At 33.2% G+C, this 21,503-nt stretch overlaps 5 protein-coding genes across 10 annotated transcripts in view; 1 reads left to right on the top strand and 4 right to left on the bottom strand.

Moving 5' to 3' along the window:
• Window positions 1–2,418: 2,418 nt before the first annotated feature.
• Window positions 2,419–4,498, bottom strand: LOC138133582 (sterol O-acyltransferase 1-like). Of its 4 annotated transcripts, none has more exons than XM_069051521.1 (5): window positions 3,998–4,498; window positions 3,904–3,943; window positions 3,695–3,844; window positions 3,501–3,643; window positions 2,419–3,451 (listed from the first exon to the last, which is right to left on the bottom strand). In XM_069051521.1, the coding sequence occupies exons 1-5, from the start codon at window positions 4,038–4,040 to the stop codon at window positions 2,445–2,447; spliced, it is 1,383 nt and encodes a 460-aa protein (XP_068907622.1). In that variant the 5' UTR covers window positions 4,041–4,498; the 3' UTR covers window positions 2,419–2,444. The 4 variants fall into 4 exon arrangements, with proteins under 4 accessions (XP_068907622.1, XP_068907624.1, XP_068907621.1 ...); XM_069051523.1 differs by having other exon boundaries at window positions 4,127–4,497; XM_069051520.1 differs by having other exon boundaries at window positions 3,695–3,847; window positions 3,998–4,496.
• Window positions 4,499–7,537: 3,039 nt separating this feature from the next.
• Window positions 7,538–10,615, bottom strand: LOC138132942 (sterol O-acyltransferase 1-like). 2 transcript variants are annotated; one of them, XM_069050679.1, is made up of 5 exons: window positions 10,339–10,615; window positions 10,136–10,285; window positions 8,610–8,752; window positions 7,796–8,560; window positions 7,538–7,744 (listed from the first exon to the last, which is right to left on the bottom strand). In XM_069050679.1, the coding sequence occupies exons 1-5, from the start codon at window positions 10,368–10,370 to the stop codon at window positions 7,554–7,556; spliced, it is 1,281 nt and encodes a 426-aa protein (XP_068906780.1). In that variant the 5' UTR covers window positions 10,371–10,615; the 3' UTR covers window positions 7,538–7,553. The 2 variants fall into 2 exon arrangements, with proteins under 2 accessions (XP_068906780.1, XP_068906779.1); XM_069050678.1 differs by having other exon boundaries at window positions 7,538–8,560; window positions 10,339–10,563.
• The window catches only part of LOC138132939 (synaptotagmin-12-like), a 31,203-nt gene continuing 18,728 nt past the window's right edge, over window positions 9,029–21,503 (top strand). The window contains exon 1 of the mRNA XM_069050675.1: window positions 9,029–9,185. The gene's annotated coding sequence lies outside the window, so the exon portion shown is untranslated. The remainder of the gene's footprint in view (window positions 9,186–21,503) is intronic.
• LOC138132943 (sterol O-acyltransferase 1-like) lies at window positions 13,210–19,208 on the bottom strand. Its single transcript, XM_069050680.1, is given in 6 exon segments — window positions 13,210–13,419; window positions 13,469–14,438; window positions 14,441–14,862; window positions 14,912–15,054; window positions 15,107–15,256; window positions 15,312–19,208. Coding segments are annotated over 5 exon segments (1,314 nt in total). The 5' UTR covers window positions 15,344–19,208; the 3' UTR covers window positions 13,210–13,419; window positions 13,469–13,871.
• Window positions 19,357–20,996, bottom strand: LOC138132940 (sterol O-acyltransferase 1-like). Of its 2 annotated transcripts, XM_069050677.1 has the most exons (5): window positions 20,826–20,996; window positions 20,624–20,773; window positions 20,430–20,572; window positions 20,337–20,380; window positions 19,357–20,279 (listed from the first exon to the last, which is right to left on the bottom strand). In XM_069050677.1, the coding sequence occupies exons 1-5, from the start codon at window positions 20,903–20,905 to the stop codon at window positions 19,374–19,376; spliced, it is 1,323 nt and encodes a 440-aa protein (XP_068906778.1). In that variant the 5' UTR covers window positions 20,906–20,996; the 3' UTR covers window positions 19,357–19,373. The 2 variants fall into 2 exon arrangements, with proteins under 2 accessions (XP_068906778.1, XP_068906777.1); XM_069050676.1 differs by having other exon boundaries at window positions 19,357–20,380; window positions 20,826–20,990.

Genomic DNA, 21,503 nt, shown 5'->3' with positions numbered 1-21,503 from the left:
TCCAGGAAATTTCTTATGTCAATTAAAAAATTTTTTAACCGTCAGGTAGACAATTAAAAGATCTATTAAAAACGGTAGTAAAAATGCGACGTTGCCATTTTAAAAACCTCTGATGACATCATAACTCTTTCAAGGTCAGGTCAGGTAGCATCAACAGAAAGCTTTTTGAAAACGATAGTTCATCTGTTTTTGCGTTTTTCTCGAAAATCATTCGTGTCTATTTTATTGGGGTGTTTCTAGACTTTTTAGACACACTGTATGTATTTGTGACGTATAACATGTACTATTTCGGACACGGAATCTTGGCCAACATTTTTTTGACATTTCTAAAATGAATGATGTAAACCAATCGTTAGTGTTATTAATAAGTGACAATTATTAAAAATCACTTTGAAGTTTTTATTGTGACATCAAAAAAGCAGGGAAATAGCATTATCGAGTCAAAAGTTGGGTTATATTCAATAAAGGCCAGTTCATACATATTTGTCAGTTAAATGTCAGTTGTGGCCAAGATTCCGTGTACCTACAGTGTTGAGCAATAAAATTTTGTGGCATAATGTCAACAAAATGTTAAGAATACATAATGTCAAGGTTTTTTTATTGTTGAAAATAACTCCGTCATTATCACATTTTATAATGTGAGATACATTTCATTAACTACGTTATTAATTTTAACAACAATGCTTTGACACATTCATCGTTGGTTAGTTATAACTCGGAAAATACTTCAGAAAAGAAAATTTCAAGGAAATTACTCTACAAAGTATCAAATTTTAATTTATTTCAAATCGCACTTTTTCAGTCGTTCTGGAAGAATGTTCCAAATTATTTCCACATAAACAACAACTTACATTTTGTTTTTTTTTTTGGATAACGAATAAATAACTAACACCAATTAATTTTTACTTTTTTTTTATGACTGGTGATTACGGTGCCTTATATTAAGCAACCTTCAAGTAGAAGTGGATGATCTACTTTCATGTAGAGGTGACTTACCAGACAATTTAAAAAATATATACATATACCGGGTGTCCACTCTCAAAGTCGAACATAGGCAATTAACACTGTGCATTCAGTTTATAGATATTATGCCATTATTTCGATACATTACATTAAAGAATTAAATTATAATATTAAAGTAATTAACAGTTTAAGCAGTTTTTATTATAAATTCTTTGAAAAAATTACAATGCAGTTCCTACATTAGCTAATAATAAATCCAAATAATTTGCTGAATTTAAATTTCCCTTTATGATATGAATTTTTTGAGGATACCGAGTTCTAGTAGGAATATTTACTCGAGGGTTTTCTTGAGCCCAATATCGCGTGTTTTTTAACATTTGGTCCGTTATTTAGTGTAAAAGGAGATTCGTCTGTGAAGCAAATTCTCGACAGAAAGCGACGATCATTAGCACGCTCCTGTATTTCATAACAGGTTTCACTCTTAATTTCTTCATCAACAGCAAAAATCTATTGATGACACTGTATCTTGTAGGGATGATATTTGTACTTCCTGAGGATATTCAGTATCCGCGATTGACATAAACTTACTTCAAGAGAAATTTGTCTTAATCTGTATGGAGTAACTATTCATTTTTCCGTAATAATTTTGACAGTAATTTACCAAAATTCGCTGACTTAACCCAACAAATTACTAAATTTTTTGACAAATGCTGTCCAATTTGAAAATCATGGCATGTCATATTTAAAAATCGCCAAGTTTTAAATTAGTATTTTAAAATAAAAATAGCACCTTTAATCTTATTATTAGTACCATTTCAAGCGCAATAATTTTGTCTTTCTATTGATACCATTACCTTACCTGTAAGTTCAATTGGCGAGCAGGAATCAGCAAAAACGTTCAATACAATGTTAATTGCCTATGTTCGAGTTTGAGAATGCACAGACTGTATATAATAATTCGTATTTCATACAATGTAAAACTTTAAAACGAATCAGAATTAGTAGTTACAAAATTAAAAAAACAAAATTAACATAATTTAGAATAAGATTGAGGGTCACATTAAAATGTTTTGTTACTTGACATAACAGATATGTGTGGCATTATATTAATGTTTTGTAACAATAAGAAAAAATCAAATAACAAAAATTAAAGGATGAGAAACAAGACGAAAATATGACGACCATAAATTATTATGATAAAAAAATAGGTCTTGTTACTTTACCTTCGATAAAAATCTTTGTTTTCTTTTTAACGATCATTTGTGCTCTCTTCACAAACTTTTATGAACATCCTTATATTTTCTGCAATTAGTGGCAAGATATTCCGATATTGCTTCAAGGCTCCACGTTGTTTTTTGTCAGTGTTACAAAAAGAGGTTTTATAATGCCATTTACGTATACATACGCTGTATAATTTGTCTGACTCTAATTAGTTAAAATAAGAACAAAAAAACCTAAATACATATAAGGTTTTATTATTTTTATTTCGAAATTATACATGAAAGAAACCTTGGAATTAAGTAATCGGTAAATGTATAATTCTCAAGTGGGGCGTTTATTTTAGCAAAATATTCAATGCTATATGTCGTGCAAAAAATGCTCATCCCAAATGAAAGTGAGAACAAAAAAATTAAGTTCAAAACTGCAGTTTTAGGAAGACTTAGAAGACACACTGGAAAAGCAACAAAGATCATTTTCAGAAAACAAACAGGAACAAATATACCAAAGAGGCAACTTGCTATCCATTCATGTAAGACTCCGGAAAATACAAAAACGGCAAATTTTGCCATTACCAAATTTCCTATAAAAATATAATCCCTACAATCTTTAAAAATGTAGCAGTACAACCAATCTTTCACCCATGTATTCCACTTTTGAAACCATCCATAATAATCTGTGCAAGTCCACCAATCATCATAAAAGAATCTGTCTCCAAATGTTGTCAGTTCCGCCACTAAATTTGGAGTACTATGAAGAAAGAAAACGAAACCCGCAAACAGATATACACAACCACCAATAGTATTTTGGATAATACGCAAAAATATTTTTTCCACGGTGTATTCCACTTTACCAAAATCCTGAACCGACGGAATAATTAACGTTCTCGCCACGAAAGTCATAACGAACATGGCTGCAATGGCCTCAAGAAGGTGATAACAAGCTTGCTTCCAGTTGATTTTTTCTGTACGGGGATAAGCGTCTCTGTAGAGAAAGGTGGGTGCGCAAAGGAAATAAAAGTAACTGGAAAATTTAGGCAGAGTTAGTTTATCGTCGCTGTGAATCTTGTGTCCGATCACTTTTGGACTGTTGTTTCTGATGAACGAGTGGACTTTCAAAAACGATACAGTTTGTTGATATGTAACAAGAACAGTTGACATAAACGCTAACTGAAATGCTGTTGTTATATATGCGATCAGCACGAAACTGAAAATGTAATAGATTACTGTTGTGGACAGCCAAGACCAATCCCAGAGTGACGTGTATTGTGCTGAAATTGTACAAATAATATTTCATTTGCACAAATCTCAACTACTTACGCCTTAGGTAATTTCGAGTTTCAGCCCAAATTTTGAAAAATAAATAAACCAGACACGTCATACAAAAGTGGGCGGCCCATGTTAGCAACGCAGCTTGTACATTATCCAAACTTTTTTTAAACAATTTCAGATCGGCGAGCACTCTAAAACATGTTCATAACTGGATGAAATTGTTTGTTAAGTTGCTTACTTACTCTCCGTGGTTTAAATAATCGCGAACTGCTTGATTTACATAAATGCAAAGAAACGATAACACGAACAAGTTATAGACAGTGCGGTTATTGTCGTTTTTGAATGCATCGGTCAATAGTGAATTTCTTATTTTGAATTGTTTTTCGATCGGTCTGCTAAAATAAAATAATATCTGCATTTTGAGTATACAGTTTTATAACTTATAACTTACTTTATGTTGTTTTTCTGATTTTTCGACGTCATTGTGAGTTCTGCAACAATCGATTCATTATTATTAAATATTTTTTCACATTTTTAATGCTTGCTTGCAACTGGTAATTCTGGTTTGTCATGATTGTAAAAGTACATTTCTAATCACTTTTCGTGCCAAGTGCACATGTGCGCCTCGACGAACAACGTAGGATTTCAAAAATGAAGACACTGACTTCACTTACCTACTAACATTAGTTTATTAAAATAAGGATTACAAAAATTGGGCCGATGAGCGACAATCTCAAACAGTAATTTACAAACTAAAAAAGGACCTTTGACTGGTTCTCATGAGATTAAATTTTAAATAGTTCAGAGTTCGAACGCATAGCTTAAATATTATGATTATTTTACAAACGAGTGAAGACATCCAAGACATTAACAGATAAAGTTGACAATAATTCAAAAAGATAAAGTGGCCTATAATTCACCAAGATGAAGTAGACAGCAATTCTAAAATCTAAATCTAATTATTCTCTGATTGAACTAACAGTAATTGAAATTTGATTGGAAGTAGGTAGGTTCCTAACACACACTCAGCACGTGTCAGCTACCGTGTTTCACCCATTTTTAATAAAACAGTGGACACGAAAGCACACGTCATTAAAATGGTAGAAAAAAATTGAAATCCCTTTAAAATCTTCATTGAAAGAATATTAATAATGAATTTTTACTACAGTATGTGGCTAATTATAAACCTTTATAAAGATAAACACAAGGATATAAATCAATATTACAGAAGAAGAATAGTTGGCAAAATGTTTTGAGTTGACGTAGGCTGGCACGAAAGTTTGCAGCTTGCAAGTGTGTGTGCTGATATGCCATGCATAGAGTTGTTAGAAACGCTTGTTTTGTCAAGCACGCGTGTTGTTTGCACTTGGCGCGAAAAGTGATTAGAAACGTATTTTTAATGGACGCGAATTGTACTGTTTTACTGGTGGCCTAAAAAATTTTTAGTTGTAAAGACGGAAATTGACAGATAACCTAACAAATAAAATCTGACGCAGTTTTCACCAAACAGTGTTGCCGGTTGTATTTCTAACGTAGAATGCAGTGTTGGTGGAAATTTAGAATTGAGACATACAGCTGGTTTCAAAAAAATCGGGAAATGAAAATTTTCCTAATGTAAATTTGGTTTTGTCGATTTGTCAATTAATTGTCTACTTGACAATACCTATCAAGTGATTTTTAAAAATGTCATTGAATTTTGACGTTAAATCTAACCTATCTCTCGTAAGAAGGTTTCACACTATGGAAAAATTGCAAAAATGTGTCAATTTTATTCTGACAGTTCCCGTTTTTTTTGCAACCAGCTGTATAGTCCTACAGAAACTCTAGTGGAACCCGACTTTGGTCGTAAATTTATGTTTGTCACTTGAAAAATAGAATTTTATGCTGCAGCAATAATCCTACTAATAAATGCTAATGAGGGTTGTCAGTTTGGGGTTCGCAATGTTCGCTTCAAGCAGGGATGGTACAGGTAGTGGTAGTTGTATTTATGACAAAGGTTATTACTTGATAATAAAATCTTATTCTTCGGTTGTTGTTGGTAAATTTACAACCAAAGTCGAATTCCACTAGAGTTTCTGTAGGACTATACTTTAGTAGACAGATTTCCACTACCGTCAGTAATGCCACCTAGCGGCGATACTAGTCTCACTCATGTAATGAGGCTTGCGACACATTCAACTACCTTACCAACGCCAACTGCGATGGGACAATCATTTATAATAAAGTGTGTCTATGGATATTTTGAAACGACTTTATAAACACTAGTTAACATTTTGGGTCGTTTATGATGGTCTCATTACTAGGGGATTATTTACCTACCCTGTAACAAAAACTCTCGATGGTACCTGCGGATTATTGAGGATCGGTTACTCACCACTTTTACGACAATCTTTGTTAGCGGGCAATAAACCCTGTATATATGTAAATATGTATGTATCGGGTGTTTTTTTTTTTTTTAATTTCACCTCGTAGTAGGCATTGAAGAATCGATTGTGAACGAACCACTCGTGTAAAACGAAGATTTAAACAGCTGATCCGTGATCCGTAACTTGTATAGTGCGTTCACAATCGACTCTTCAACGTCTACCATGAGGTGAAATTTAAAAAAACACCCGTAAAATGAAGTTATGAATCCATGATGGCTCTCGCTTTCTCTTGCTCAACCTCCGTCCGCGGATTAATACGGCCAAGGTAGGGATATTGTTTTCTTTCTACAGACTTTATTGTTATCGACTGTTTCGATCCTACAAGAAGCTTTTGCTGACAGTGTCAGATTTTTCGTATCTTTGCTAAGTCAGCTAATGAACGTCAAACAACTGTCACTATTAACCGAATTTTAACGCAAAAATGGTTTTTATTTCAGAACAGAAGATTCATCATTGAATCTTACTTTCGTAACAGTGCTTTCAATAACCAAGGTTTTTTTCTGACGGGAATTCGAGTCTAGAATTTCGGGTGCATTTTTACCTTGACGGGAATTCGTGTGCAGGATTAAAGGGCCTATGTGGAAGCCCAGGTATAAAATATTATGCTGATGGGGAACTCGTGTGCACCGCATACGTCATCGAGGTTTTTGTGTTTCCCAGGTACTTTGTTCAATAACATTATCCTCCGACTCAAGGTTTTTGTTATTGAATAAGATTGCAGATGACGTTAAAACATTTTTTACTTGACATAACAGATATGTGTGGCGTTATATCGAGTGTTCAAATGAAATCCTGGGCTGGGAAGGCGTTGGAAACCGTCAATTGTTGTGCTTTTTTAAAGCGTAGATTAATTGGAGCATGTTGACAGCTAACCTAAAATTTAGAGCCAAAATGTTTTTATTTTTTTTCTTTCTATGCAATGTTTTACATCAAAAATAGAATAACTTAACGATTTCTATTCTCGAAGCAAATATCTAAGGGCACCCTTAGCTGAAAACAAACATGTTTAATTATGTTGCGATCAAACATAAACAAATGTCATTCATGTCAAACGGCGGGAAATTCAAACTTTACACTGTTCTAGACGGTTTAATTTTTCCAACGCCTACTCAGCCCAGGATTTCATTTGAACGCGCGATATTAATGTTTTGTAACAATTATAAAAAAGCTAATAACAAAAATGTTAAAATGAGAAACACAAGAAGAAAATACAACGAATGAATTAATATGATAATATTTTTTGTTTTCTATTTAACGATCATTGGTCTTCACAAACATTAATTTATAAACATACTTTTTGACAACTCCTTTTTTTATTGTATTTTCTCCATTTACTGACAAGATAATGCTTAAAGGCTCCACCTTGGTTTTTGTCAGTGTTACAAAAAGAGGTTCTAGGATGCAATTTACGTACACATAGGTACAATACTTATATACTACAGAGTATTTGACGAGTAATAATGAGTCCGATGGAATTGAAAATGCAACCCACACTACATTTTCGAAAAAGCTGGCTAATAAAATTAAAATATCCGGCTTTTTTCGAAAATGTATTATGGGTTGCATTTTCAATTCCGTCGGGCTCATTATCACTTGGGAAATACCCTGTATATTTTGTCTGATCCTAAATTAAAATAAGAACAAAAAAAAAACAAAACATGAGTTTTTTTCATTTTTATTTCGAAGCTATACATGAAAGAAACCTTGGGATTAAGTAATCGGTAAATGTGTAATTTTCAAGTGGGGCGTTAATTTTAGCAAAATATTCAATACTATATATTGTGCACAAAATGCTCATCCCAAGTGAAATTGAGAACAAAAACATTACGTTCAAAACTGCAGTTTTAGGAAGACTTAGAAGACACACTGGAAAAGCAACAAAGATCATTTTCAGAAAACAAATAGGAACAAATATACCAAAGAGACAACTTGCTATCCATTCATGTAAGGCTCCGGAAAATACAAAAACGGCAAATTTTGCCACTACCGAATTTCCTATGAAAATATAATCCCTACAGTCTTTAAAAATGTAGCAATATAACCAATCTTTCACCCATGTGTTCCACTTTTGAAAGTATCCATAATAATCTGTGCAAGTCCACCAATCATCATAAAAGAATCTGTCTCCAAATGTTGTCAGTTCCGCCACTAAATTTGGAGTACTATGAAGAAAGAAAATGAAACCCCCAAACAGATATACACAACCACCAATAGTATTTTGGATAATATGCAAAAATATTTTTCCCACGGTGTATTCCACTTTACCAAAATCCTGAACCGACGGAATAATTAACGTTCTCGCCACGAAAGTCATAACGAACATGGCTGCAATGGCCTCAAGAAGGTGATAATAAGCTTGCTTCCAGTTGATTTTTTCTGTACGGGGATAAGCGTCTCTGTAGAGAAAGGTGGGTGCGCAAAGGAAATAAAAGTAACTGGAAAATTTAGGTAGAGTTAGTTTATCTTCACTGTGAATCTTGTGTCCGATCACTTTTGGGCTGTTGTTTCTAATGAACGAGTGTACTTTCAAGAACGATACAGTTTGTTGATATGTAACAAGAACAGTTGACAAAAATGCTAACTGAAATGCTGTTATTAGATATGTAACCAGGACGAAACTGAAAATGTAATAGATGACTGTTGTGGACAGCCAAAACAAATCCCAGAGTGACGTGTGTTGTGCTGAAATTGTACAAATAATATTTCATTTATGTAAATCTCACCTACTTACGCCTTAGGTAACTTCGAGTTTCAGCCCAAATTTTGAAAAATAAATAAACCAGGCACGTCATGCAAAAGTAGGCGACCCATGTTAGCAACGCCGCTTGTACGTTATCCAAACTTTTTTTAAACAATTTCAAATCGGCGAGCACTCTAAAACGTAACATTTCCATCACTCAATAATAGTTATTTAAGCTATAAGGAATGTAAGGACGCCAGAACATTCGAAGGAGAATTGTACTGGCCGAGGTGAAAACCGAGGCTTGTATTCTCCTGAGAATAGTTTAGTCCTTACATTCCGCGTCGCTTATTACATTTTTCCCGCTACCGACACCGATTTAGCTTCATTTCACATGATTGTCCGATTTTAAATGAACACACAAGTTAGGGACGTATCGACGTTTAATTTTTAAGTACTTACGAGAGTTTCTATGCAAATATAGTACCTAAACATTACGTGAAAAAAACAAAACTTGTGCGACTGACCTCCAAGAAGTTTTTCTCGTTTCAAATCTTTAAAAATGGAAACAGATGAAGCTGTAAATATTGTGTGTTTGGATTTATTGCCATCGAAATCCCAAGAAAGGTATGAGTATACTTTTGACGTACAGTTGCGGAATTAAAATTTCGGGCAGTATTTTTCTATCACTTGAACAAAAGCTCTGTAAAGCACCTTCCACTGTCATCATGACTGACATTCAAAAAGTAAACTTTTCTGTGTCAGGCACCCAATCAATTTTGAATTTTGAGTTTTCAGTTAATTGCACTCAATGTAATTAAATCATAGCTTCGATATGTTGCCTACCCGTTATTATGCCACAAATGACAATTTTTAAATGCGAAAAAGACAAAAACATGACAAGAGTAAAAAATGAGGTTATTAACGTAAAGGTTGTTTTAGAGTTTTTATCATGACATTGACAATACTGCCCGAAATTTTAATTCCGCAACTGTACAGCCGTGGACAGAAAAAAGTAGGACAATGTTTTTCCGCTAATGACAGTTCTACTGTCGCGAGCAAAAAATTCTGGTCGTCAATGTCATTTCAAAATTTGATTATGCCCATGTCAACAAGGTGTCAAAAAATTAGAAAAAAATAACAATTAACGTCATACAACATGATGGTAGGTTATGATATTTACGACCATTTTACAATAGAGCATTTTCCATTGTGTCAAAGTATGATTTTAACGCCAGTTTTTTTTGCTCGCGACAGTAAGTCTGTTTGAAATTTTATTCTTTCTGTGTGTCTGATTCCTTCTTCCGCCCTAGCAATTACCAAATACTTCACAGTATCGTTAATTCCAGGCTTTTTTTAAAATTCGATTCAACATTTCGGTTTTTGACAAATCGTGTGACAAATGTCACTGATTTTTACTTATTTCTCCACTAGGAATGTAAGTGACACTATTACGTTCCGTCGTCAAGGGTTACTCGCACACGAATGTTATAGGCCATTTACAGTCATTGTATACATGTACATTGGGTGCACTTACGTTACAGGTAGCCTGAAAAATTGTTTATTAAATTACTTACTCTCCGTGGTTTAAATAATCGCGAACTGCTTGATTTAGATAAATACAAAGAAACAATAACACAAACAAGTTATAGGCAGTGCGATTATTGTCGATTTTGAATGCATCGGTCAATAGTGAATTTCTTATTTTGAATAGTTTTTCGGTCGGTCTGCAAGAATAAAAGGAGTCTGCATTTGATCTAGTTCTGATTTTATGACTTACTTTGTGTTGTTTTTATTATTTTTCGACATCATTGTGAGCTGAACAGTAACCTACGCATAACTACTAAATATGTTATTCAACTTTTAATTTTTCTTTTATTATAACTGGGAATTCTGGTTTGTCAAGATTTAATCCAGTTCATTAAACAAACGGAAGATGGCTGCAGTGGTTTTATTTAATGAAATACCTGTCTGCTGGTCTGTTATGTAATACATATGTATTATACAGGGTGTAACTGAAATAAGTACATTAATTTTAACCAGTAACAGAACTCGTCATGATGAACAATGATTTTTCTATGTACCATTTTTTCCAAATCGGCAATTTTGTTTAGCATTTTCCCCCCCATAAATTAACGAATCGTTTGTGTAAGTAAACCTTCTAAGCACAGGTTCTAATAATTTTGATTTCGTAAAAATGCTTAGAAATGGTGGTCACATTTATAGTCACCTCTGGTCTCCAGTGGCGGGTAGCGAAATTTTTGGAAAATTTTAAACAACGAGAAAGCTTACGAAAGCAAAATATTTAGAAAAGTTGTTAGACTTGATGAGTTTTATTACCAGTTAAATTTAATGTACTTATTTCTGTTACACTTACACATTAGGTAATTTCGAGTTTTAACCAAAATATCGCAATTTAAAGACTTTTTTTGCATATCGTAATGAAAGTGACACTTTTTTACACGCAAAATCGTAGTGAAAGTATGTAGCACTTTTTTACACGAAAAATCGTAGTGAAAGAACATAGTACTTTTTTGCATCATTTTTTTCCATCTCCTTGGAGATGATTGTCAAAGCATACTATTTTATTTTTTTTTTATTTTTCGTAAATCCTTTTAGCCCAAATTTCTCAATTTACATCGATATGCAAAAAAATAGCGTGTACAACACGTTATGAAAGTCTCTTTTTTTCACTTATTTGCTTGATTAACTCGGGCTAGGCCCTCTTTAATCAATCTGCAAATTAGTGAAAAAAAGTATGACTACAACTTTTTTTAATAGGAACCAACTTTGAAAAAACGGCTTTTATAACTACGTAGTTGAGGTGTACTCCGAAAAACAACGTTTCTCGTAACATTTAACGTTGTGTTAATTCAACTATGGAAGCTATAATTTTGATTTTCTGTATATTTATACTAAAAAGTACAGCGCTTCCAACAGTGAATTGAAAATTTCGCAAATATTGATAGTTTAAAAAAAAAATTAATGAATTTCGATTAATCAAAAATGCGCATCGTAAACTTCACTCTGCTGGGACCTATGTGAAATATTGAAAATTTCGATACACATACAGCGAGTCAAATGTAACTAAGATATTGGAAAAGTAACTACAACTACCGTGCGATCAAATAAAAAAAAATTAGAGTAGGCGAAAATGGTGGTTTGAACCAATCAAAGCATCAGAATAGCACAATCCAGGTAACTCGATTTTTTTTTTAATTGATCGCACGTTACATTAAATTACAATAAGACTGAAGCTGAAATTAAAAATGATTGTTACTTGACATATCAGATATGCGTGGCGTGTTTTGTAACAATAATAAAAAAGCAAGTGACAATGACTATCATGAATAATTACAGTGATATTTAAGGTAGTCACACACCAAACAGGTAAAATAGATACAGTAAAATTTAACTCGGTAAATGTTAAAAATCGTACTGCATTCTTTTTTCGTTTTCTTTTTACCGATCATTTATGTTCTCTTCATAAACTTTAATAATAGTTATTTATTTAACGAGTTCGTGTGTAATTTGGGCTTTTTTGGCATGAGTGGGCCAGTTTAAAACTCGAGTGAAACGAGAGTTTTAAAGGTCCACTAGTGCCAAAAAAGCTCAAATTACACAAGAACGAGTTGAATACAACGTTTTTTTGTTCGACGAGCCCCCCCAAAGGCTCCAAATGGCTGAAAATCTTTAAAATTAGCTTGACGTTTCGTTTTGACAAGTTGTCAAATTCATCAAAATCCGTTCACACAGGAGAAAATTCTCAAATTCTGACAGTGTCGAACAAAAAACATACTTTTTAACAACTCCATTTTTATTGTAGGCTCCACGTTGTTTTTTGTTAATGTTACAAAAAGAACAAAAGAATTTTTATTATTTTTATTTAGAAGCGACAAATGAAAAAAATCTTGGAATTAAGTAATCGATAAATGTGTAATTCTTAAGTGGGGCGTTAATGTTAACAAAATATTCAATACTATATGTTGTGCAAAAAATGCTCACCCCAAATGAAAATGAGAACAAAAAAATTACGTTCAAAACTGCAGACTTAGAAAACACACTGGAAAAGCAACAAAGATCAATTTCAGAAAACAAATAGGAACAAATATACATAAGAGGGAACTCATTATCCATTCATGTAAGACTCCGGAAAATACAAAAACGGCAAATTTTGCCATTACCGAATTTCCTATAAAAATATAATCCCTACAATCTTTAAAAATGTAGCAGTGTAACCAATCTTTCACCCATGTATTCCACTTTTGAAACCATCCATAATAATCTGTGCAAGTCCACCAATCTTCATAAAATAATCTGTCTCCAAATGTTGTCAATTCCGCCACTAAATTTGGAATATTATGATGAAAGAAAATGAAACTCCCAAACAGATATACACACCCACCAATAGTATTTTGAATAAAACCCAAAAATATTTGTCCCACAGTATATTCCACTCTTCCAAAATCCTGAACCGATGGAATAATTAACGTTCTCGTCACGAAAATCATAACGAACATAACTGCACTGCCCTCAAGAAGATGATAACAAACTTGCTTCCAGTTGATTTTTTCTGTACGGGGATAAGCGTCTCTGAAGAGAAAAGTGGGTGCGCAAAGGAAATAAAAGTAACTGGAAAATTTAGGCAGAGTTAGTTTATCGTCACTGTGAATCTTGTGTCCGATCACTTTTGGACTGTTGTTGTTCATGAACAATACAATTTGTTGACATACAACAAGAACAGCGGACAGAAACACTAACTGAAATGCTGTTATTAGATATGTGATCAGCAGGAAACTGAAAATGTAATACATTGCTGTTATGGACAGCCAAAACAAATCCCAGAGTGACTTGTGTTGTGCTGAAATTGTACAAATAATATTTCATTTGTGTAAATCTCACCTACTTACGCCTTAGGTAACTTCGAGTTTCAGCCCAAATTTTGAAAAATAAATAAACCAGTCTCAAAAATGGTGGAGGCGCCAGGCATTTATATGGAGATATTTCTCTTAGGGCCAGTTTCATAATAAACTTAAAGTCGACTTTATCTTAACGTAACTTTAATGGATTGTTGCAACAATATCTTTCTATGGTAAACGGTAACTTTAATGTTAAAGTAACTTTAGGCTGATTATGAAATTGGGGGTTACTGTTTGATCTAAATCAAATTCGAAAATTGTCTTTTGCAGAAATTTTCATTACGAATCGAATTCAAGAAAGCAGAATAGCGATCTCTCTTACATTAGTTGAACATCACTTTTATGCTTTGGACTAAATGTGAAAACACAGAAAATAAATGTACGTTATTAATTTTTATCTAATAGTGATACATGAAAGAAATCTTGGAATAAATTTATCTCCAATTGTGGAATTTTCTACTGGAGAATTAATGTTAGCAAAATATTCAATGCTATATGTTGCCAAAATAATGCTTGCTCCAAACGATAACGACAACCAAAATAGAACGTTGAAAAATGCAGTTTTAGGAAGGGTAATGAAAATCAGTGGAATCGCAACAAAGATCATTGTCAGGAAGCAAATGGGAGCAAACACTCCGAACATGAAACTGAAAAGCCACTCGTGTATGATTGCGGAAAATAAAAATGCGGTAAGTTTCGCTGCCATAAAATTTCCTTTAAAAAGGTACTCCCTGCAATCTTTAACAATGTAGAAGAATAACCAATCTTTCACCGGGATGTTCCACTTGTAAAACAATTTCGAATAATCTGTGCCAGTCCACCAATCCCCATAAAAGAATCTGTCTCCAAACGTTGTGAGTTCGGCCAGTAGATTTGGCCCACTATGCAAAACTAAAATGAAAAATAAAAAGTAACATAAGAAACCAGCAACAGTATTTTGAAAAATGCGCAAGAGTATTTATCCCACAGTGTATTCTGCTCTCCCAAAATCATGAACGGAGGGAATAACAAATTTACGCGAAATGAAAGCGAAAAAAAATGTTCTGTAAAAATTTGAATAAGGTGGAAACAAACATATCTCCAGTTGATTTTTTCCGTACGGGGGTATGTGTCCCTGTAGAGAAAGGTAGGTAAACAAAGAAAATAACAGTAATTGAAAAATTTAGGAATATTTAATTTGTCGTCACTGAGAACTTTTGGACTGTTGTTTCTGATGAACGAATGGATTTTCATGAAGAAAAAAACATGCAGACCCAAAGCATAAAGACTAGAAGCAAATGGTAATTCAAATACAATTGCGATATAACTGACTAGTACGAAGCTGCAAATGTAATAAATCCCTAGTATGGACACCCAAAACAAATCCCACAGTGTTGAAAGGTTCCCTGAAATTTGACAAGTATTATTCCACTCGTGCAAATCACTCTTACTCACGACTCAAACAATGTCTGATTACAGCCCAATTTTTGAAGAATAAATATACCATGCAAGTAGCAGCAATATCTGCAATCACTAGTACTAGCATGACATGTATTTTACCAAAACTTTTTATAAGCAATTTCAATTCAGGAACCACCCTAAAAAGTAACACCCAATAATAGAACGAAACCCTTTTATTAAATCACTCACTCTCCTTGTTCCAAATAATCACGAACCGTTTGATTTGTGTAAACGCATATGAACAACATTAGGAACGAATTGTAAACGGTGCGGTTATTATTGTCTTTGAATGCATCGGTCAACAGTGAATGTCTCACTACGAATAATTTTTCGATCGGTCTGGAAGAATTTACACAAATTATTTTTACGTGTTATACTGTTATACTTAACTTACTCCTGATTGTTTTCCAGGCTTTTGGAAGACATTGTTTGCTGTACAAGAACAGACACATAACTGAATGTTGATTAAATTTTAAACAATTTACAAAACAATTACTGACAGGGGATTCTGGTTTATCAAGATCAAGTCCCGTGAGCAATGTACGAATAGAAGTGTTTCATCTTGTTTTGTTCATAGGGTAGATGAACAAAAATAACGAAGGCTCGTGGAGATGGAACTTACTGCTAGATAACGGGTGTGCAAATGAAAAGTTCATCAAACATGAAGCGAAGAGAGTAGCATTATGTTTGGAAGCTGAAGGCAGACATTTCGAACATTTACTCTAGTTCGTAAATTCGATTGGAGCTCATCATGATTCTTTTACAACCGACAGGTCACACATAATGCACCCCTCAATGAAAATCAAGATTTCAACGTTCTCAAAATTACTAACCTAACTTTGAAGACTGTCATCTGTTAATTGAAATCTCACCAATTGCCAACTGAAATTTTTGGTCACAGCCAACTAAATTTTTTTTTTTGATCTCAGTAATATTTACCTAACAAACACTCTCAAGGTATTTTATGAACATTCAAGTAAAATATAAAAATACGAAATATGCATAGATCTTGCTGGGTAGTATACCTAATTTGCCTAAACTCTTCAATTTATGGGTGTTTCTTGTAAACAGGTTCAACAAACAAAGGATTGTTTACTAAAATCACCTTAATGTCCTTCAAACATGTCATGTCAAGTGCAAGTTGTTTTATTTTGTCGTCTGTAATCTTGTTAGGTAAACACAATAATAAAATTAATTATAGGTAATAAGAATCCGCCAATTGATTTTTACTATAAAAATTCATTTATTATTTCTTTTTATTAAAACATCGATGGATACATGTAAATATTATACTGTATCATAGCACCTTCAATATCTGTGGAATAATTTGCAATGCATTTTGCGTGGAGTAATGAGTCATTACTCATGGCCGTAGGTAATGAACATAATTACTTAACAATTAGAGCACATGTAATTAATGTTATTCCACATCAGTAAAGTAATATTGTAATTGTAATTAACTAGCCCCAAATAAAATCCAGTACTTTTTAACGCACATTTCCAAAATTATTTCTTTACCACTCCCACCCTCCTCCTACGAGATTCATTTGTAAATTAATTTAGTAATGTGTTTATTTTCATTTTACATTTTCACTATTTGAATAGACATTTTACAAGTTTTGCCCTTTAATATGAAACTTTACTTAGGTAAATCTTAGTTCTAGACATTATAATTTATTTTACCTATCTTTTAATTTCAAACAGCACATTTGCAGTTTGGAAATGAATTAATTTAATTTTTGTTTCCATAAATTTTACAATAACTTTCTTCCTATTTTTTTTTCCGTAGTCGCAACCTCAGCACGTATAGTACAGTCGCGGCCGTTGAAATCTCAGACAGGAAAGATTTAAATACTCTGTATAAATTCCGAAATTTGTAAACAGGATTTTCATCAAGGATTATAAAGTCAGTGTCAGTTTTTGACATATTAGATCAGAATACAGCGTAACTTTTGAAATGCCGCAATTATCTGATTTGCAAAAATTTGTTTGACTGAGGGACGGTGTGAGTATAAGAGCCATTGCGAGAAACGTCACTTTCAATACCATTTACAAAGCCAAAAGTTTGGCGTTGTCAAAGTGTCTGAGTTTTCAACAGCCGCAACTGTACCTAAAGTCCGTTTTTTTTATAATCAATTGTCAATGCCAAAATACAGTAAAAGACCAAACTGTATATTAAAAAATCACTAACATTCGGTCCAGTTCTTTCTAAGTTTCACCCTAGATTTCCCCTAGATCATTATTGAGGTTATGTTGCATATGTTTATGAGTTTGAGACACGTGTTTTAAATTTAAATTGTCAAATGTGACAATCGGTGACAATTTCAAAAATCAATGTTCCAAACATGATTTATAAAATTCACTGTTTCGAATTTTCTGCCAACCTGACAACACTTCGACAATTGATTATAAGAAAAAAACAGACTTTACATAACTAATAATAATTAATTTAATTTTTACGGTTTTTTTTGTGATGACTGGTAATTCTGGTTTTTCTGATGGCGTATATTAAATAACCTTCAAGTAAAAGCGGATGGTCTAGTTTCATCCAGACAGTAGAGTTTTACTGAAATGTGTAGTCGCACTAGTCGCTCGTAGAGACATTTAAAAAAATCTATATACAGGGTGATTCTGAAATAAGTTAAAAAAAAAACGGTAATTGGTGATGATGAAGTCATAGACAAAAAAATGTGATTGAAAATTTGGTAAAAATTGCGGTACGCTGCTGAGTTAAAGGTGATTATCTGAATAGTTTAGCAACAATAATCAAAGGTAAAAGGTGTCCGTCAGTCACAATTTAATATTTCCCAATGACATTACCCCTCTCGATCATTTCCATAGAAACATTTACAAAGCAGTATGCGCTTGCACCTAGGACTTGTAACAATGGTTTCTAATGAAGTGAACAAATTTTCCCTATTCATAGGCGTCGAAAATACAAGGATATAGGATAATTTCTATCCTTTTAATTTCACCTCCAAAAGTCATTTACGCAGAATTATTTTGTGTCAAGAATACTCCACTTTTTTTTCCAAACTTATTTCAGAATCACCCTGAGGTATGTATCAATCGATCAAATTAATTTGTAATCGAGGCATCCATGCATTTGAATCCGTATGTCTTTTAGCATCGATATGTCGAGATATAACCTGTGTTTCAAGCGGTGTTAATTGGAGCGTGGAGTTCAAGTAACGACATACGATTTCGGATTCATGGATAATTCAATTACAAATTAATTCGATCGCTCTTTATAATTAATAATAATAATTCGTATTTCATACAATAGAGCGTGATTCAAGTTTTACCGTCTCCACGATAAACCTTGTTAAAAAATGAGTAAAAATTACATTCCTTTGATATAAGGCTTCTAATGTGTGCAATCAATTTTGAGCAAAAAGAATTTTTTTTTCAAAATTTGTTGATATTATTTCTATGGTCCCCACGGTAACCCTCGCATTTCGTGTATTGTGACGCGCCTCGAATAATTTATGACATTTTGGAATCATTTCTGGATTTATTAAAATTTCTGATAAGATGTTTAGTGTTATAATAGTGATTTATTTAACGAGTTCGTGTGTAAATTGGGCTTTTTTTGGTATGAGTAGGCCAGATTAAAACGCGAGTGAAACGAGCGTTTTAAAGGGCCACGAGTGCAAAAAAAAGTCCAATTTACACAAGAACGAGTTGAATACAACGTTTTTATGTTCGACGACCGCCTTAAAGGCTCCAAATCGCTTAAAATCTTGAAAATTAACTTGACGTTTCGTTTTGACAAGTTGTCACATTACCAAAATCCGTTCACATAGGAGAAAATTCTCAAATTCTGACAGTGTCGAACAAAAAAAACAACTTTAAAACAACACGTGTTTTATGGTTTCAAAATCTCGCTCTATTAAATCCTCGCTCCGTGCGGTCGCTCTGATTTAAATTACGACCTCGATTTTTAAATCGTCTGTAAAACACTTGTTGTCTTAATAGCTATTTGAATTATTCCAATTTTAACATTAACAGCGAAAAATGACAACTACTGTGTCATAAATAAATACCTCATTGTTGGTAAACAACCAACAAACATCTGTTGAGAAGTTTCCTAGTAATTCTTAAGTTCTAAAAGGGTACCATAAATAACCCATGTCAACCTCTTTTGTGGAAGTGACAGCCCAATTTAATAATCATAGCTAAATTTTGCACTTTACCTTGACTTTAATTGTTTGAAAAACTGGTGATGTTTTCATGATTTCAATGACATCAAATTTTTCCTAAATATTACAGTGATATTTAATCGCACTGTATTAGTTTTTCGTTTTCTATTTACAGATCGTTTATATTCGCTTCATAAATTTTTATACACATACTTTTTAACAACTCCCTTTTAATTGTATTTATACCTCAAGGCTCCACGTTGGTTTTTGTTAGTGTTACAAAAAGAACAAAAGAACTTAAATATAAGTTATTTTTATTTAGAAGCGATAAATGAAAAAAATCTTGGAATTAAGTAATTAGTAAATGTGTAATTCTCAAGTGGGGCATTAATGTTAGCAAAATATTCACTACTATATGTTGTGCAAAAAACGCTCACCCCAAATGAAACTGAGAACAAAAACATTACGTTCAAAACTGCAGTTTTCGGAAGACTTAGAAGACACACTGGAAAAGCAACAAAGATCAATTTCAGAAAACAAATAGGAACAAATGTACGGAAGAGGGAACTCATTATCCATTCATGTAAGACTCCGGAAAATACAAAAACGGTAAATTTTGCCATTACCAGATTTCCTATAAAAATATAATCCCTACAGTCTTTAAAAATGTAGCAGTTTAACCAATCTTTCACCGATGTATTCCACTTTTGAAACCATCCATAATAATCTGTGCAAGTCCACCAATCATCATAAAAGAATCTGTCTCCAAATGTTGTCAATTCCGCCACTAAATTTGGAATATTATGATGAAAGAAAATGAAACCCCCAAACAGATATACACAACCACCAATAGTATTTTGAATAAAATCCAAAAATATTTTTCCCACAGTATATTCCACTCTTCCAAAATCCTGAACCGTCGGAATAATTAAAGTTCTCGTCACGAAAATCATAACGAACATAACTGCACTGCCCTCAAGAAGGTGATAACAAACTTGCTTCCAGTTGATTTTTTCTGTACGGGGATAAGCGTCTCTGTAGAGAAAGGTGGGTACGCAAAGGAAATAAAAGTAACTGGAAAATTTAGGCAGAGTTAGTTTATCGTCACTGTGAATCTTGTGTCCGATCACTTTTAGACTGTTGTTTCTGATAAACGAGTGAACCTTCATGAACGATACAATTTGTTGACATATAACAAGAATAGTGGACAGAAACGCTAACTGAAATGCTGTTATCAGATATGTGATCAGCAGGAAACTGAAAATGTAATAGATTACTGTCGTGGACAGCCAAAACAAATCCCAGAGTGACGTGTGTTGTGCTGAAATTGTACAAATAATATTTCATTTGTGCAAATCTCACCTACTTACGCCTTAGGTAACTTCGAGTTTCAGCCCAAATTTTGAAAAATAAATAAACCAGGCACGTCATGGAAAAGTAGCCGGCCCATATTAGCAACGCCGCTTGTACGTTATTCAAACTTTTTTTAAACAATTTCAAATCGGCGAGCACTCTAAAACATGTCCAAAACTCGATGAAATTGTTTGTTAAGTTGCTTACTTACTCTCCGTGGTTTAAATAATCGCGAACTGCTTGATTTACGTAAATGCAAATAAACAATAAAACAAAGAAGTTATAGGCAGTGCGGTTATTGTCGTTCTTAAATGCATCGGTCAATAGTGAATTTCTTATTTTGAATAGTTTTTCGGTAGGTCTGCAAGATGAAAAATAAAATAAGGTCTACATTTTATACAGTTATGACTTACTTTGTGTTGTTTTTCTGATTTTTCAACGTCATTGTGAACTGAACAGAAACCGACGCATAACTACTAAATAACTTTTTCATTTTTTAATATTATTTTATAACTGGTCTGGTGATTCTGGTTTGTCCAGATTTGATATAGCCATTGCCATCTAGAACTCGCCAGACAGCGTGTGACGCCACGAGGAAGGCCAAATGTCGAAATTTGTTTACATTTTCAGAAAGTATCAAATACGGTGTTTTAATCATTCTTATGGAAGATTGAATATTGTGAGACAAGCAAAATCTTGGTGGCAAGTGTATATAATAATTTCAGTTGATACTGTTCATCGAACGTCGCAAAAGACGTTGAAACCTGGGAAGTATTTTTATACCCTATCAACATTTTCGTGATTACACGTCGTTGTAAGGACAATTTAGTTGAAAAAATATTTGCTACACATATAATTAAGATGTAAGAAGCATTTGTTATTACTCCACGAGGCAGTAATTGTAAAGCCTAAATACATCGTTCTACTAAAAAAAGGAGTGGTAACTAATCTTACTGTTTTTATTAAATTCTGGAGGTTTAATGCGTTTTCCGATGAAACCTTTACTGTGACGTCACGATCAAAAACAATTGCTGCCTTAAGGCTTTGTGTTCTAGATGGCAATGATATAGCCCGTTTCCATTAAGCAACGT

This window comes from Tenebrio molitor, chromosome 6 (genome assembly GCF_963966145.1).
Source record: "Tenebrio molitor chromosome 6, icTenMoli1.1, whole genome shotgun sequence".
Classification (NCBI taxonomy): domain Eukaryota; kingdom Metazoa; phylum Arthropoda; class Insecta; order Coleoptera; family Tenebrionidae; genus Tenebrio; species Tenebrio molitor.
This window is presented reverse-complemented; position numbering and strand designations above follow the sequence as displayed.

Coding starts and splice junctions, on each gene's coding strand:
- LOC138132940 (XM_069050676.1), bottom strand. CDS start 20,905: ATGAAAAAGTTATTTAGTAGTTATGCGTCGGTTTCTGTTCAGTTCACA. Junction 20,774..20,825: donor AATCAGAAAAACAACACAAA/GTAAGTCATAAC, acceptor TTCATCTTGCAG/ACCTACCGAAAAACTATTCA. Junction 20,573..20,623: donor GATTATTTAAACCACGGAGA/GTAAGTAAGCAA, acceptor GACATGTTTTAG/AGTGCTCGCCGATTTGAAAT.
- LOC138132942 (XM_069050678.1), bottom strand. CDS start 10,370: ATGATGTCGAAAAATAATAAAAACAACACAAA. Junction 8,753..10,135: donor GATTATTTAAACCACGGAGA/GTAAGTAATTTA, acceptor GTTACGTTTTAG/AGTGCTCGCCGATTTGAAAT. Junction 8,561..8,609: donor AACTCGAAGTTACCTAAGGC/GTAAGTAGGTGA, acceptor GTACAATTTCAG/CACAACACACGTCACTCTGG.
- LOC138133582 (XM_069051520.1), bottom strand. CDS start 4,040: ATGTACTTTTACAATCATGACAAACCAGAATTACCAGTTGCAA. Junction 3,944..3,997: donor ACCAGAATTACCAGTTGCAA/GCAAGCATTAAA, acceptor CGATTGTTGCAG/AACTCACAATGACGTCGAAA. Junction 3,848..3,903: donor AATCAGAAAAACAACATAAA/GTAAGTTATAAG, acceptor ATTTTATTTTAG/CAGACCGATCGAAAAACAAT.